Here is a 12,907-nt window from a genome sequence, read left to right as displayed (position 1 = left end):
CTTTGAATTTTTGTTCTTTTGACTTAAGCACAGGGTGCAATGAACTAAAAAAAAAATGTTTTAAATAGATTTTTGGGTTTTGCGACCATGGAAATGGATTCCCTATGCAAGAACAGCAAACATATCTGGCAAAAAAATACTGGGTTCAGGAAAAAAATTAACATATTCAATACTTGAAGGTCGTTAGCGTTTAAACAGCCATAAATACTGGGCGATTCATATTAGTGAAGAAAAAAAAAAGGAAAGAGACTTTGCGTTGGTTTCGGGTTTTGATACGAGTATTTTTTTCGATACCTACGCAGTTCTTGGTTCAAAGTATCGATACAAAATTACTTGGTATCGAGCAAAAAGTATCGTTTCATCACTGGAGGCAGCTCTACTTGAAAGAAAGTGATGAAATTCGGTCCAAACGCGTGGAAAAGCGTAATTTAACAATTATTATTTTTGATTTTGTGTAATGTTGTCTAAAAAGCCAAAACCAGCATTCTGGAAACTTGTCAAAGGCAGTGCAAAGGTTTTGTTTATTGCGGAAGCTGTTTGTTTTGCGGCCTCCTACGGAGTTTATTATCGCATGAATACCAATCGGGGTAAGTCAAACTTTTCTACTATACTCCATTCCAATCCGCATATAGTAAATTGAAGAAAAATAGCAAACATTTTACATTAAAGGCAAATTGTTACACAATACAGCGGATTTGTTGTAGCTCCCTTTTGTTTTTGTAAGGGAGTCTCATATCGCACGTCGCCCAATGAAATGACAGTACTACATGTCAAATTCATACATTTAAGAAGAAGCACAATAGCAAGACTGGTTTGTTGTGGATGACTCAGAACGGGTGTGCGCTGTGGGGGTGGCAATCTGCTGGTCTGTATTTTCCAAAGCGAATCAATTTGTGCGCTGTTTAAACAATCTGTGATTTCTTTGTTTTAAAATAACTTTTCTAGTAGTTATAGAACTTTGTAAGCAAGACGAAAAAAATTTTAGTGGCAAAAGATATATCATTATCGTACATTTACATAGGTCGCATATCCACAATTATTATATATCGGTGTTTATGTAGATGAAAATGCTGATAGGCTTATAGTTTCTAATAAAAAAATTTCTCTTTCATACTTTCAGAGTTCCGCCAGTACATTAACGAAAACTTTCCATTGGCTTTGGATTATTTCTACAAGGTGGGCGAAGTTTTGGGCAACAGCAACCAGCGCCAAATTGATGCAGCTGTCTGGCGTGCCGAGAGCGAGAAACGAGAATAAATTCCTAATATATCGGGTACCTACTACATTAACGTTTTTAACAGTCATACTTCCAAACAAAACTATCACAAATTCTTAAGTAAATCTTGAGTAGAAGTACTCTCTATTATTTAGCACTTATTCTTAAAGACTAGAGAATAAATACCCACAACAATTTGAATTTTTCTAAATGGCAACCAATCCGTATGTTAAATCTCTAATCTGGTTAGTTTGCGCAGGCGGTGGTGGCTACGGACTATTGCGACTTACCGCGCCGTCAGAAGAGAAACTGGAGCGGATAAGAGCGACCGGTGGCCCAGCACATTTAACCGAAGAGGAACGTAAAAAGCTACTGTTTATGCAACGTATGCGTGACGCTGCTACCGGACAGGCACCACCAATTTACTTGCAGAAAAAAGAAAAGTAATCCACAAACATCAGTAATTTGAAAGTGTTTCCCCCAAAGTATTGAAAGCCAGTCTGAAAAATTCGACAAATAACATGAACGCTGATCTACAAAGCAGCAACACCACATTGAGTGGCGGTGACCATGCCGACATCAAGAAGGAGACCATATTGGAACGCCTAAACAAGCGGAATAAGGAACGACAGAATTTTTTGGATGTTAAATTAGAGCAACGCAATAAGGAGAATGTGCAGTTGGAGGGTGCCGATTATTTTGCTCAAACATTTGCTGAACGAGTTCGTGCAATAGAGGAGCAGTTGCAACAAACAACGGAAGTAGCTGCAGCTGCTAAAATGCCCGGTCCTATTACACCTAATACCGATTTGACACGTATTTTCGCCGACATTACACTGCAAATTCAAGAGTTGCAACGTTATCTAACCACATCTACTATGTTTCTAGCCGATTTCAAAATAAAAGCCTGTCAAAATGTACTCAATGAGTTAGGTGCCAGCTGCGAGGAGTCTCGGTTGCGTTTAATACCCAAAAAGAAGTTTGGATTCAGCGGCAAAAAAGTAGCGCCTAAGGTATTAGTCAATCCCAGAGTTGTGAACGTTGCTTCCGATAAAGTAGACATGCCCGAAAAGTCAAAAGATGATAGGGCTGCATTCATTTGGACTTTAGCCAATAGAGAAAATGAATACATTTGCCTAGAAGGTGAGGAATTGAATGGCAAAGATATAACTATTTCCAATCTAAAGCACTGTTTTGTGGAGTTACGAGGGCATGCAGGTTCAGTACAAATTTCGCATGCCACCGATTGCACATTCCTCTGTGGACCCATAGCGCGTTCACTCTTCGCTGAATATTGCGAACGCACTACGCTTGCTCTGGCTTGCCAACAGTTGCGTTTGCATTCTTCGAACGCTTGTCGCATATACCTACATGTCACATGTCGGGCTATTATCGAAGACTGCACACAAATCGAAGTGTCTGACTACAATTATGATTACGCTACAATTGAAGCTGACTTTAAATTGGCCGGCTTGGATCGATCACAAAATAACTATACAGATATTGCAGATTTCAATTGGTTATCGCCGGATGTACCTTCGCCAAACTGGATGCTGCTAAAGGATGCGCCCACGCCGATTTGGAGTGAACTAATCAAACAAAAGCAACAAAAAGCTATTCCCTTATAGTGCATCGTAGAATGTCAGTAACAAAGGAGGATAGAACACAATTGGCTTCATTCGTACATGTGGGCCACCTTTATTTTGCTACTGCTACTACTCCATGTCGAGGTGTTTCGGCAGTTGTAGCTGAATATATGGAAACGCTGGTGGTTTGAAATAAAACTAACTGCAAATGTGGTTGTTGATGCATGCTACGTATATATAACAATGTTTGGTTACTATTGATTGTGTTAGGGTAAAATTTTATATGAAAAATATTTGTGCGAAAAGAATGTATTCTGGTAACATCAGTTGGATTTTTGTATGAGTTGCGCTGATTTAAAATGAACTTGACAGGAACACTTTCAATTTAATTACTAAATAAATATTTAATCATAAACATAAAGACTAAAAGGTATTACTTTGTTAAAATTTGTTTGGTAAGTTTTATAATTGAGCAGAGCGGAAGGATTATAAACCGCAAAAAGGCGCGTTCATTCAGTATAAAACGTTTTCGCTTATCTAAGAAATTTGGTCGCAAAAACACATTTTAATAACCGGACTTAATACAGCTTGTTATAAGAAATTTAATTTAAGTACCTGGTTGGCGGGAAATACTGTGAAATCATTTCGGACAGTAATGAAAATATGCAAATTCTAAAATATTTGAAAGCCAGATATGGATTACGTTTCTAATTTAGTGAGTGCTATAGAATTCAATTCATAAGTCTTTTTATTAAAATCTGCAGTTTTTCTCGATAAATTATAATTTATATGCGTCCGAGAACCTGTTGGTCCTGGTTGGGAAAGGCAGTGCAAGAAGACGAGAATACACTGTGAAAAGTCAAACTAGAGCTGGTAGTTATAGAAAGTTACAAATTAGTAATTAACGAGCACACTGTTTTGGAAATTGTGAAAAGGAAATGCAACAAAACGAAAATGAAAAACAAGAATAAAGGTAGTGTACTTTCCTTTCTTTTTCTTCCAGAATCTGAATGAACCCCTTAAATAAGTTTTAAAGTCCGAGAACATTAAAAATAAAACATTGTTAATAAGAGCAATTATCTAAGTATGAAAAAAATATACGAGGTGTAAGTATGGCCCTCGATTATACGATGTTTAAATGACACGATTTTACAGGCAACTTTTAGTTGAAGGCAAGAATTGGCTGGTATAAATGAAGTTGGTCGGCAGCCAATTTTTGAATGGCCTCGTGTAAACACCGTATTAATGATCCGAACAACTTCAAAATTCTTCTAAAAGCGGTTGCTCCTCGGCAGGCAATGGCAAACCTACTACAGTGTTTTTCAACCACGATACACAATAACATTTGCCTTTTATTGAAATTAAGCATTTTAAATTAATAAAAGAACTTTTCGGTTGCATCTTTTAAATACAATTTATTTTATTTAATGTACATAATACACTTCATGTCTTATAAACATTTTTGTTTTCATTAATCTCTTTTGTTTTAAAATTGTAGGTAGTTTTTACGTATTCAGTTTGTCGTTGCAAATGTATTTTGATTACTTTCGATTTATTTATTTTTATTTTTGGTTTGTGTTGCTTGCATATATACCACAAAACATCACCTAAGTGCAATTTTGTTGTTGCTCATACAATCACTGAGTTAATTAATTAAAAAAGTAAGTGCTGAAAACAACATTGCTAAAGAGGAAACATAAACATTAGACTAAAGTGGCTAAAAAAAATTATATGTAATAAAACATTTTTAAATTAACATTTCATTGTATGCATTAATAGCTAAATTTTAAATGAACGAAAGATAACAAACTAAAACAACAAAAACTTTAGGCATGTATGAACACTTGTGCAATAAAAAATTCAATGAGAAAAAAGCGAGTGATATTTATGTATGCGTTTGTAGCTAAGCTAAGACGAAGTAATTTGTTTGATTCGACTTGTTTTTTTTTTTTATTGAAATCGCATGTTTCTGTTGCTGTGTATGTATGCTGATGAATATTCGCACGATAGGTGTTTTTGGCTGTGATATATTTGTTGTACGGTGTGTTGAACGCTGCTGTTAATGTTAACCTGCATGGTTAAGTGGTCTTGTTAATGAATTTGGCTGTGTCAGTAAGCGTATTTCTTCTCTGTAATTATAAACATATTATTGTTGCTTTAATTGATAACATTTAAGCAATATATCATAACATACTTAAGTTTTTTTGGCAACCAAGTTGTGTCCAAACGATAATTTATGACGGCTAATATCGATAATGTACGTAGGGTAGGCTGAAAGTCAAGCAGATGAGTGTCATTGTTATCAATCAGTTGGTTGCTGTTCTGGGGATCAGGGCTGAAAAAGATATGAAATTGCAAACGTTTGTTTTAGATACATGCATATGTATATGTATTACACTCGGTTAGTTGATAATAATACATAGAAAATATTGTCGCTATCAATGGACGAAAAAACACTAAAATCTCTTTTGAAGATTTGAATATTCCCAAGATACTCAAAAATAGTATTTTTCAATCGGTACTTTTATTAAAACTATGTATGTATTTACCTCCTTTATAACAATACATTTTGCTCACCTGGTGCCACCAAACAAAAACATGTGCGTGTCTTTAACTATACACACTTGACGTCGACGCGCGGTTGGTGGTCGTCCAAATGGTTTAATAAGATTCCAGCAATTGGATTTCGGATCAAATGTGTAAAAATCATTAAAATGCTGGTCCAGTAATCCATTGTAGCCGCCAAATATATAGATGAGACCATTGTAGATAACTAGCATAAGAAAAAGTTACAAAAATGTTAGACCTTGTAAGAAAAAGCACATATGTATTTATATATCGCACACCGTCTTCAAAAGAGTCACAACTCAAAATCATACGTTCGTCAGAAAATGCGAAAAACTATTTCGTAGCACATGCTATTTAATCATATGGGCAAGGGCGACTTTACCTTAGGTTTTTTTTAACAAATTATCACAGAAGTTTGCTGCAGATTTTGCTTAAAGGTAAATAAAAGCTCTGCGTACATTTTTAGCGCGCAATTTCAAAAACGCCAAATTTTGAGTTGTAACCCTTTTGAAGACGGTGTGCGATAAGAACTTACACATTGAATGGCTGCGTCTACCAACAGGTATCTTGCCGGTAGTTGACGGGCGATGCCACATTTTTGTTTTCATATCTAAAAACACAATTTCCGGGCAGTACATTTCCTCTTGACTATGATAGGGACTATGTTTATCGCCACGTCCACCAAAAATATACATGCGCCCGTATATAGAGGCCGCTGAATGGAAATCACGAAAAGATGGTGGGGCACCAAATGTTTGTACATAGCGCCACTCCATTGTTCGAAAATCAAGGCAGTGTACGTCACAAGAAAATTCATTTATTTCGTCAACAAATCCACCAAAAATATACATGCAGTGATCTACTACGCACGCTGAGTGACCATCACGAGCGCCTGGTATTGCACCTTTTACTTCAGGCCGAAACCAGCTCAACGTTTGCGGATCAAAGCAGTAGAGTACATTACAGAGTTGCTCATCATTGCGGCCACCCCACATATAAACTTTGTCGCCATATGCAACAGCTGTGTGGCCATAACTAAAAGTAAATAAATCAAATCACAAGCGTATATATGAGTAGTTACTGCAATCATGTTCATTGACTTACCGTTGAAACGGCACTTCAGGATACTTTAGTGGCAAACCATTTTCATCTCGTTTCAGCGGTACAACCGCCCAACGCAACGTATTTGTATTGAGCACATGCACATCTATGCATTCGTTTAAGCGATAATCGTCACCAGTGCAGTAACCGCCAAACGAATATATCTTATCACCAACACCCACCGCAGCATGATTGACACGACGTGGTCCACCATCCAAGTGCGCTATCCATCGCATTTTGCGCCTGTGTATGACCTATAAGTTATTTGTTCGAAGCTATTGAATTTACGCGCAAACACCGATATGGCAAATAGTTAGCACTGATCAGGGTAAATGAGTGGCACAAAGTGAAGATATTTGCACAAATAATTCTCTTGCGCAGTCGTGTTCAGTATTGTTTTGAGCAATTGCTTTGAATATTCGTAGTAGTCAAGAAAATGTGTTAAACTATGGGTAAACAAAAAAAAAATATACGAAGGTCAGCAGTAGTCATGGACGCGTTCAAAACTTTGCCAACACTTGCATTTGGCACCAGCCAAATATCTTGCGAAAGAGCGGTATGTACATATGTATGTAGATGATGTTGGCATTTTAAAGTGCACTCACCTATCCCTGCTCCTCATGTACTAAATCCTGTTAAGTATGCTGCCGCGGGGTCTATATCACATTTAGCAGCATTGCGTCCCAGACCCCCAAATGCCAGCACCTTTCGTACATATGTATACTTATCCTTGTTTTGCTTGCGCTTTTTGGTTTTTACCTGATACACATCAACAGCAGCTAGGTGTAACCAAATTATTCTTGGAGGAAGCCCTTTTGCCAAGACTTCGATAAATTGGTATAAGCTGGAATTTTTGTTACAAATAAACAAAGGATTTAGCTGTAAAACCTCCTCCGCTTTTAAGCTTCAGTCTTCTTCGTGCTTCTTCCAAATTGTGTTTTGACACTTTTGACTTTTCCCTTTGTTGGCTTTTAGCACTTTTGTTATCTTTGGATATTTTTACAGCCACACCCAAATAAGAGCGTTTTAGAGTTGCGTTTTCTGCCGCGTGGCGTAACGCAAAGTGTCATAGTACACAAGCTTTCAGACTTTCAGCAATAGCTGAATTATAAGGCTGAAAGCCTGAAAAGCCCGGAACTCCTGAAAAGCTTGTTGTGGAGTTGTACTCTAAGAGCGTTCCAGACTTGGCAATATTTCCAACAGAGCGTGTCACACTTGGCAAGATTTCCAACTTTTCCACGCAATTCGGAGTCAAATTAAGAAAGCGAAAGTCTACTTTCCGTCGTCAGGATTGGCACCTCACGAAACCGATTGCGTAGCAAGATAGCACTTTTTAATACTTTTCAAAAATAGTAGCAAATTTCTATGATCGTAGCAAAGGCTAACGCTGCGCGCCGTTACAACATCGATAGCCGTCAATGTTTTTCCATCTCTAGTGAGGTGCCTCACATCTCAAGCTTGTGGATATGTAGGTGGGAGGAAGGGAGATTTGTTTATTTTTCGGAAGGAAATTGCTCCAATTTTCCCAAGACTGCTTCCAAGTAATTTTAATTTCCTAAAGGTCAGCAATGTCGAAGCCACAATATCAAAATATTCAATATACTCGCGTCATGAATTTCAAGTATAAATCCAAATATAAACGGTTAAAGCGGCAGATAAAGAATTTCGTTTTTGTGAGTATTGCTCTAAAATCTACACAAAAAGAATTATATTAATGAACACCAAATTTATTTAATGGAACAGGAAAATGCAGCGCTTTGTGATGAAGTTGCACAGGTACAGGCTGATTTGGCAATAGCACGCGAAGAGCGCCGCTACTTAATAAAACGCCTTATGCGCCACGAGGGCGTCGAAAATCTAGACCAACAGGAGCAAATAGAGCAAGAAGCCAATATGCAGCCAACGAAAAACACGGTCAAGTTAGTGAATGCAGTACCTAAGAAACGTGGTCCAAAGAAGCGTTTACAACCGCCACAGGGTCAAGAAAAGATCGATAAACGATACAAGCCACGCGACAAAGTGACATTGGACTCCAGTGGCAAACCAATGTACCCCATCAATTTATGCAATATACTTGTACATTCACCTGGCGAGATTATACCTATAAATCCGAATTTTCATACGTCGAATTGGATCTATCCCGTTGGCTATGTGGCCACACGAATATACGCGCACCCTAAAGATCCGCAGCGGAAATGTGTATACACATGCAAAATACTTAATAACGCTGGCATGCCTCAGTTCCAAATTATACCCGACAACGATCTGGATAGTGTTTTCTTTGGCGAATCGGCAAATATTTGCCATAAAGGACTGCTGGAAACCTTGCAAGGCAGTTTAATCGATGTCGTGCAGTTGCCACTGCAAGTACAAGGTGAAAAATTTTTTGGCCTTGCCAATCCGACTGTGAAATCCCTGCTACAGATGGATCCAGGTTTTTCACAATGCGCTAATTTCAAAGGATTTATTGAGGATACAGATACCAACGGCAGCGAAAAATTGTCTTTACTTGAGGATAAGGATCCCACAATGAGTTTCGATGCATTACAAACATTGATTGCCGTATCCACATATCACAACATGCCCGAAGTGAAGGATGAGCCACCGGACGAACTGCTGGATTTTAAGTAATTCAAACAGCATTTTTTAAAAAAAGTTGATTGCAATTTATTCAAATTATTATTAGCGCGTTTCAATACGTATTTGTGTACATATGTATATACGAGTACTTATATAAAACGTGCGACAGTAAAAAATTGTCCGATTCATTTGTTACGACATACATTGAAAACTTTATATCTAATTTGCGAAAATATGCTTTTAAATATATAAAGAATAAGCATCTACAAAATGTATGCTCGAGTAATTGTCATTATCAGGATTGTTAAGCGAAAAAGGGGATTTACTTGTATTAGCGAAACAAGCACATAAAGCGTCCTTATCTTATGCGTATGCATTTATATGAATACATAAACCGAAACTAAACGATATTGATCACACTTTAAAGTCCATTTGAATAAAATTCAGTTGTAGTTTGCAGCAGTCGATATGATAGGTCGTTTACGTTTTGTGGTCAACAGCTGCACAAATATAAATTTTTTTTCGAAAAAATTGTTCGACTACCTGCGACGCACCGTTTGCACCGAGTGTGCTGACGAACTGGCAGATGATGGTACACTAGGGGAAACACCCCCTATGAATTGGGTACGATCAGGGAAAACGGTTGCATTACGCGTTGTTGAAGGTATTCGCGGTTGCGATGGCGGCTGTTGGTAGCGGTATGGTCCTCGTGTTGGCGACGGAGAGTTCGAGAACCGCGAAGATTGTCGGCGTTGCGGGCCCAAATCCTCAGTTGTTTCGAGTTCTTCTTGACGGCTACGACTACGTCCTAGGTATTCCTCTTCAATCCGTTGCTGTAACAACATATGCTGTTGAAGTTGCTTTTCTTGTTGTTGAAGCAATTGTTTCTTCTGCTGAGCTAACTTGGCTGCAGTCAGCTTTGCAGGACGCCCCCGAGTAAACAATAAATTCGATGTGAAAATAACGGGCGAGAAGAGGCGCAGAGGAAAATTACTTTATAAAGGAAAAGTTATATTAAAATTTAAAATAAATAGCATATAATGTAGTCCATTGCTTACGTGGTGTCGACGATCGGAATAGCCTCATTGCCACTTAGGATGAAAAGTGGAAAAAATATAGAAAATATGCAACTGCTTACAATAACAGAGTTGGTCATGTTGGTTAGTACGGTTAGGGGTATGCCGAAACCCAAAAAGTATGGCCAGTTATTCTCAATATAACTCAAGCGACGATGCAACTCCCAGCCCATGTTGAACCATTTGTACTCGAACGAGTATAGTGAATAGAGTAGGCATAAATGTAGAAAACATAATGCTTCGCCTAAATAGGGTACGGGTAATAAGTTCACCAGCATGCTTTGTACCAGGAATAGTGCTTGCACCAGCAAATTGAACAAAAAATCGGCGATTAACTTGCTGATGTTGGGTATCAACTGCGGTTGACCTTTGCGCACCCGATAAGCAGCATTTGCAATATCCGCAAACCATAGTGAGCTGACAATTTTACTTAGCAGAAAAATTGGCAACACCCACATCATGCCGAAAATAATCGATAGTATAGGTTGTACCCAACCCCATACCATATTCAGCTCAGACGTATGATTCCCATAAAATAAACTCAAAACAAATCTTAGCGCTGGCAACAGCAATTGTTCAAACAATATGATACTTAGCCATGTGAAACCGCCATTTAGGAGACAACATTTCAAGACCTGTTTAGCAATTTTCTTCTCCCTGCATTAAAAGAAAATCATTTACACTTAAAAGTATTTATTTGGAGGTTTCAAAAGATCTGACTCACGGTTTTGGTTCATGCGATTGACTCGCTTTCGTACGCTTTAGCATACTATTTAAACTGCGTTCGTCCGGTTTCTCTTGTTCACTGACTTGCAACAGTTCTTTCAACTCCTCTCTAGCCATTGCCGCAGCTGACGAAGGTGTTGGTGATGGAGTGCGATGATGACGACGTTCCCGTTCTTTAATGCGACGCTGCTTTTCAGCCTCTTTTTCTGCATTTATTTTGTGTATTTCAGCATCGATGTGTAGTAGTAGTGTCATTCCTTTGATGCTATCCCAGAGACCGTATATTATACCCAGCGAAATATTCTGTATTTGAATAAAATGTTAAATATAAACAAATTGGGTTGTAGTTCATAAATAATTCATCATATAACAGCTACTACGTGCCTTTATCGCTTCCATCTTTGATTAGCTTAACACCAACGCCAACACCGATGTCAACTTCCAGCCGAATCCTTGTGATTCTCACTTTTTAATTATTTTCGCATTTAAAATAATGTACTGACACCTGCGCATCGAGTAAAATTTATAAATATTGCTTAGTTTATGCAGCAAATAAATGTTTCAGCGAAATTTGTTCTAATATTTGAGTACGAGTCCGCTCGGCAAAGGAAAATAAAATGACAGCTGTTTTTGTTTTGATAATACATATCGTTGTCAATTATTACAGAGTTGCATAAAAACGGTCAAGAAAAAATTGCCAGTAGGTCTATTTCTTATCTTTTCTGACTAAAATCTGAAAAGTGTCAAAATACAAGAGCGTAAGCAAAATGCGCTCTTTAAAAGATAATAACAGGAAAAAGTAAAGGAACGCAAAAAACTAAATTTTTAGTCCAAAGAATGGCAACAACATAACTAATGTCAAAGAAGAATAGAAATGTGTTTACAAAACACATTCACACAAGCACAAGTGCAATAAACACTCACTATATATATTATTTTTTGCCTCCTTCCATTTTCAATTCACTTTTTTTAATTTTTAGATTATTCTCATTTTTGGTGTATTCTTTAATTTTGATTCAGTTGAGTTTGACACTTTTGAAGATTTTGCCAATAAAAATTCTTCTGACTAAATCTGACTACTTCGGACTGAAGAGAGTATCATACTGTGTTTTCGTGGGCAATGATCGGGATCCGGATAAAAAATTTGCACGCAAATGCAACAACAACGATATGATCCTGATAGAGATCTGGTTCAATTTATGATCGGCTCTTTTTGGTTTGTGTCACTGATAATATGGCAGTACGTTTTGGTAGCACTGACAAATGAATGTATACACAAACAAATATTCTGTCATTGCTTCAAGTAAATTTCTTTAGGCTAAATATTTGTTTAAGTGAATATTATTTCGTTTAAATGTACTTTTCCCCATTTAGTAGTAGTATAAAATTAGTGCTGCCAACTCCAATAAGAACGATCCAGACCGTTTCCGTGAGAAATGATCGTGATACTGAGCTGGATAACCCAAGGAAACATGTCAACAGACTATTCAAAGCTACCTCAACTTGCCACGTCTAACAGGGGCTTTAGAAAATACGAACGAAAAGCAAAACAAACATGTGGAGGAGAAGTACAATAGAAAATCGTAATTGACAAAGCAAAAGAAAGGCAACAAAAAACTGGTTTTAGTAGACAGATTTTAGTGCATCATCAATAATACATATTAAAATATTTTCTTCTGGGATTTTAGTGTTGGAATTTGCTAAAATTCAGCTATTTACTTTTATATAAACTTTTTCAATAACCCAGGTGAGTTTAACATAGCCTTTTTTTTGTTTTTTTTACACTACATTTATGTGTTTCTTTTATGATGGCATTAGGGGCACTACTTAGCAATTGGTTAATTGCGTTCTTTGTTAATTCTATTGTTGAAAATTTGTGGATACGTGTTTAGCCAATTGATTTCAAAGCAAAGAAATTAGCTGATTGCAAAAAGCCATTTATTATATACATAGTAACTAAGTTTGTATGTACGTATGTATGTATCTTAAATCAATATCTTACGCTTATGCATTTTCGTCTTAACAGCGATTTCTCCAAAATAAAATGTTACATA

General features: G+C 37.2%; 6 protein-coding genes across 7 annotated transcripts; 4 read left to right on the top strand and 2 right to left on the bottom strand.

Moving 5' to 3' along the window:
• Nucleotides 1–379: 379 nt before the first annotated feature.
• On the top strand, nucleotides 380–1,659 carry LOC118740880. 2 transcript variants are annotated; one of them, XM_036472616.1, is made up of 3 exons: nucleotides 380–587; nucleotides 1,121–1,273; nucleotides 1,467–1,659. In XM_036472616.1, exons 1-2 carry the CDS (start codon nucleotides 458–460, stop codon nucleotides 1,255–1,257), a joined length of 267 nt encoding a protein of 88 aa, XP_036328509.1. In that variant the 5' UTR covers nucleotides 380–457; the 3' UTR covers nucleotides 1,258–1,273; nucleotides 1,467–1,659. The 2 variants fall into 2 exon arrangements, with proteins under 2 accessions (XP_036328509.1, XP_036328510.1); XM_036472617.1 differs by having other exon boundaries at nucleotides 444–587; nucleotides 1,476–1,568.
• LOC118740882 lies at nucleotides 1,401–1,869 on the top strand. Its single transcript, XM_036472619.1, has one exon. The coding sequence runs from the start codon at nucleotides 1,427–1,429 to the stop codon at nucleotides 1,661–1,663; it is 237 nt and encodes a 78-aa protein (XP_036328512.1). The 5' UTR covers nucleotides 1,401–1,426; the 3' UTR covers nucleotides 1,664–1,869.
• LOC118740864 (tubulin-specific chaperone C) lies at nucleotides 1,704–3,223 on the top strand. Its single transcript, XM_036472602.1, has one exon. It carries the CDS (start codon nucleotides 1,738–1,740, stop codon nucleotides 2,842–2,844), a length of 1,107 nt encoding a protein of 368 aa, XP_036328495.1. The 5' UTR covers nucleotides 1,704–1,737; the 3' UTR covers nucleotides 2,845–3,223.
• Nucleotides 3,224–4,742: 1,519 nt separating this feature from the next.
• Nucleotides 4,743–7,543, bottom strand: LOC118740863 (kelch domain-containing protein 3). Its single transcript, XM_036472601.1, has 6 exons — nucleotides 7,077–7,543; nucleotides 6,475–6,917; nucleotides 5,906–6,405; nucleotides 5,380–5,575; nucleotides 4,997–5,137; nucleotides 4,743–4,931 (listed from the first exon to the last, which is right to left on the bottom strand). Exons 2-6 carry the CDS (start codon nucleotides 6,705–6,707, stop codon nucleotides 4,868–4,870), a joined length of 1,134 nt encoding a protein of 377 aa, XP_036328494.1. The 5' UTR covers nucleotides 6,708–6,917; nucleotides 7,077–7,543; the 3' UTR covers nucleotides 4,743–4,867.
• A 352-nt stretch (nucleotides 7,544–7,895) lies between these two features.
• On the top strand, nucleotides 7,896–9,326 carry LOC118740865 (transforming growth factor beta regulator 1). The gene is made up of 2 exons (XM_036472603.1): nucleotides 7,896–8,144; nucleotides 8,215–9,326. Exons 1-2 carry the CDS (start codon nucleotides 8,040–8,042, stop codon nucleotides 9,100–9,102), a joined length of 993 nt encoding a protein of 330 aa, XP_036328496.1. The 5' UTR covers nucleotides 7,896–8,039; the 3' UTR covers nucleotides 9,103–9,326.
• A 98-nt stretch (nucleotides 9,327–9,424) lies between these two features.
• LOC118740862 (etoposide-induced protein 2.4 homolog) lies at nucleotides 9,425–11,484 on the bottom strand. The gene is made up of 4 exons (XM_036472600.1): nucleotides 11,238–11,484; nucleotides 10,852–11,156; nucleotides 10,110–10,784; nucleotides 9,425–10,044 (listed from the first exon to the last, which is right to left on the bottom strand). Exons 1-4 carry the CDS (start codon nucleotides 11,250–11,252, stop codon nucleotides 9,591–9,593), a joined length of 1,449 nt encoding a protein of 482 aa, XP_036328493.1. The 5' UTR covers nucleotides 11,253–11,484; the 3' UTR covers nucleotides 9,425–9,590.
• Between the last annotated feature and the right edge of the window lie 1,423 nt (nucleotides 11,485–12,907).

Source organism: Rhagoletis pomonella, unplaced genomic scaffold (assembly GCF_013731165.1).
Source record: "Rhagoletis pomonella isolate Grant_MI unplaced genomic scaffold, Rhpom_1.0 Rhpom_scaffold_00006, whole genome shotgun sequence".
Lineage (NCBI taxonomy): Eukaryota > Metazoa > Arthropoda > Insecta > Diptera > Tephritidae > Rhagoletis > Rhagoletis pomonella.
The sequence above is the reverse complement of the archived record's forward strand: the minus strand, read 5'-3'. Positions and strand labels throughout refer to the sequence as shown.

Bases quoted from the DNA above. Each gene is read 5' to 3' on its own strand.
- LOC118740880 (XM_036472616.1), top strand. From the start codon at position 458: ATGTTGTCTAAAAAGCCAAAACCAGCATTCTGGAAACTTGTCAAAGGC. The intron at 588-1,120 runs GTAAGTCAAACT...TCATACTTTCAG, and splicing joins TCGCATGAATACCAATCGGG to AGTTCCGCCAGTACATTAAC.
- LOC118740882 (XM_036472619.1), top strand. From the start codon at position 1,427: ATGGCAACCAATCCGTATGTTAAATCTCTAATCTGGTTAGTTTGCGCA.
- LOC118740864 (XM_036472602.1), top strand. From the start codon at position 1,738: ATGAACGCTGATCTACAAAGCAGCAACACCACATTGAGTGGCGGTGAC.
- LOC118740863 (XM_036472601.1), bottom strand. From the start codon at position 6,707: ATGCGATGGATAGCGCACTTGGATGGTGGACCACGTCGTGTCAATCAT. The intron at 6,406-6,474 runs GTAAGTCAATGA...ATTTACTTTTAG, and splicing joins CCTGAAGTGCCGTTTCAACG to TTATGGCCACACAGCTGTTG. The intron at 4,932-4,996 runs GTATGTTATGAT...TTATAATTACAG, and splicing joins TGGTTGCCAAAAAAACTTAA to AGAAGAAATACGCTTACTGA.
- LOC118740865 (XM_036472603.1), top strand. From the start codon at position 8,040: ATGTCGAAGCCACAATATCAAAATATTCAATATACTCGCGTCATGAAT. The intron at 8,145-8,214 runs GTGAGTATTGCT...TTAATGGAACAG, and splicing joins AGATAAAGAATTTCGTTTTT to GAAAATGCAGCGCTTTGTGA.
- LOC118740862 (XM_036472600.1), bottom strand. The intron at 10,785-10,851 runs GTGAGTCAGATC...CTTTTAATGCAG, and splicing joins CAATCGCATGAACCAAAACC to GGAGAAGAAAATTGCTAAAC. The intron at 10,045-10,109 runs GTAAGCAATGGA...TCCTTTATAAAG, and splicing joins ATTCCGATCGTCGACACCAC to TAATTTTCCTCTGCGCCTCT.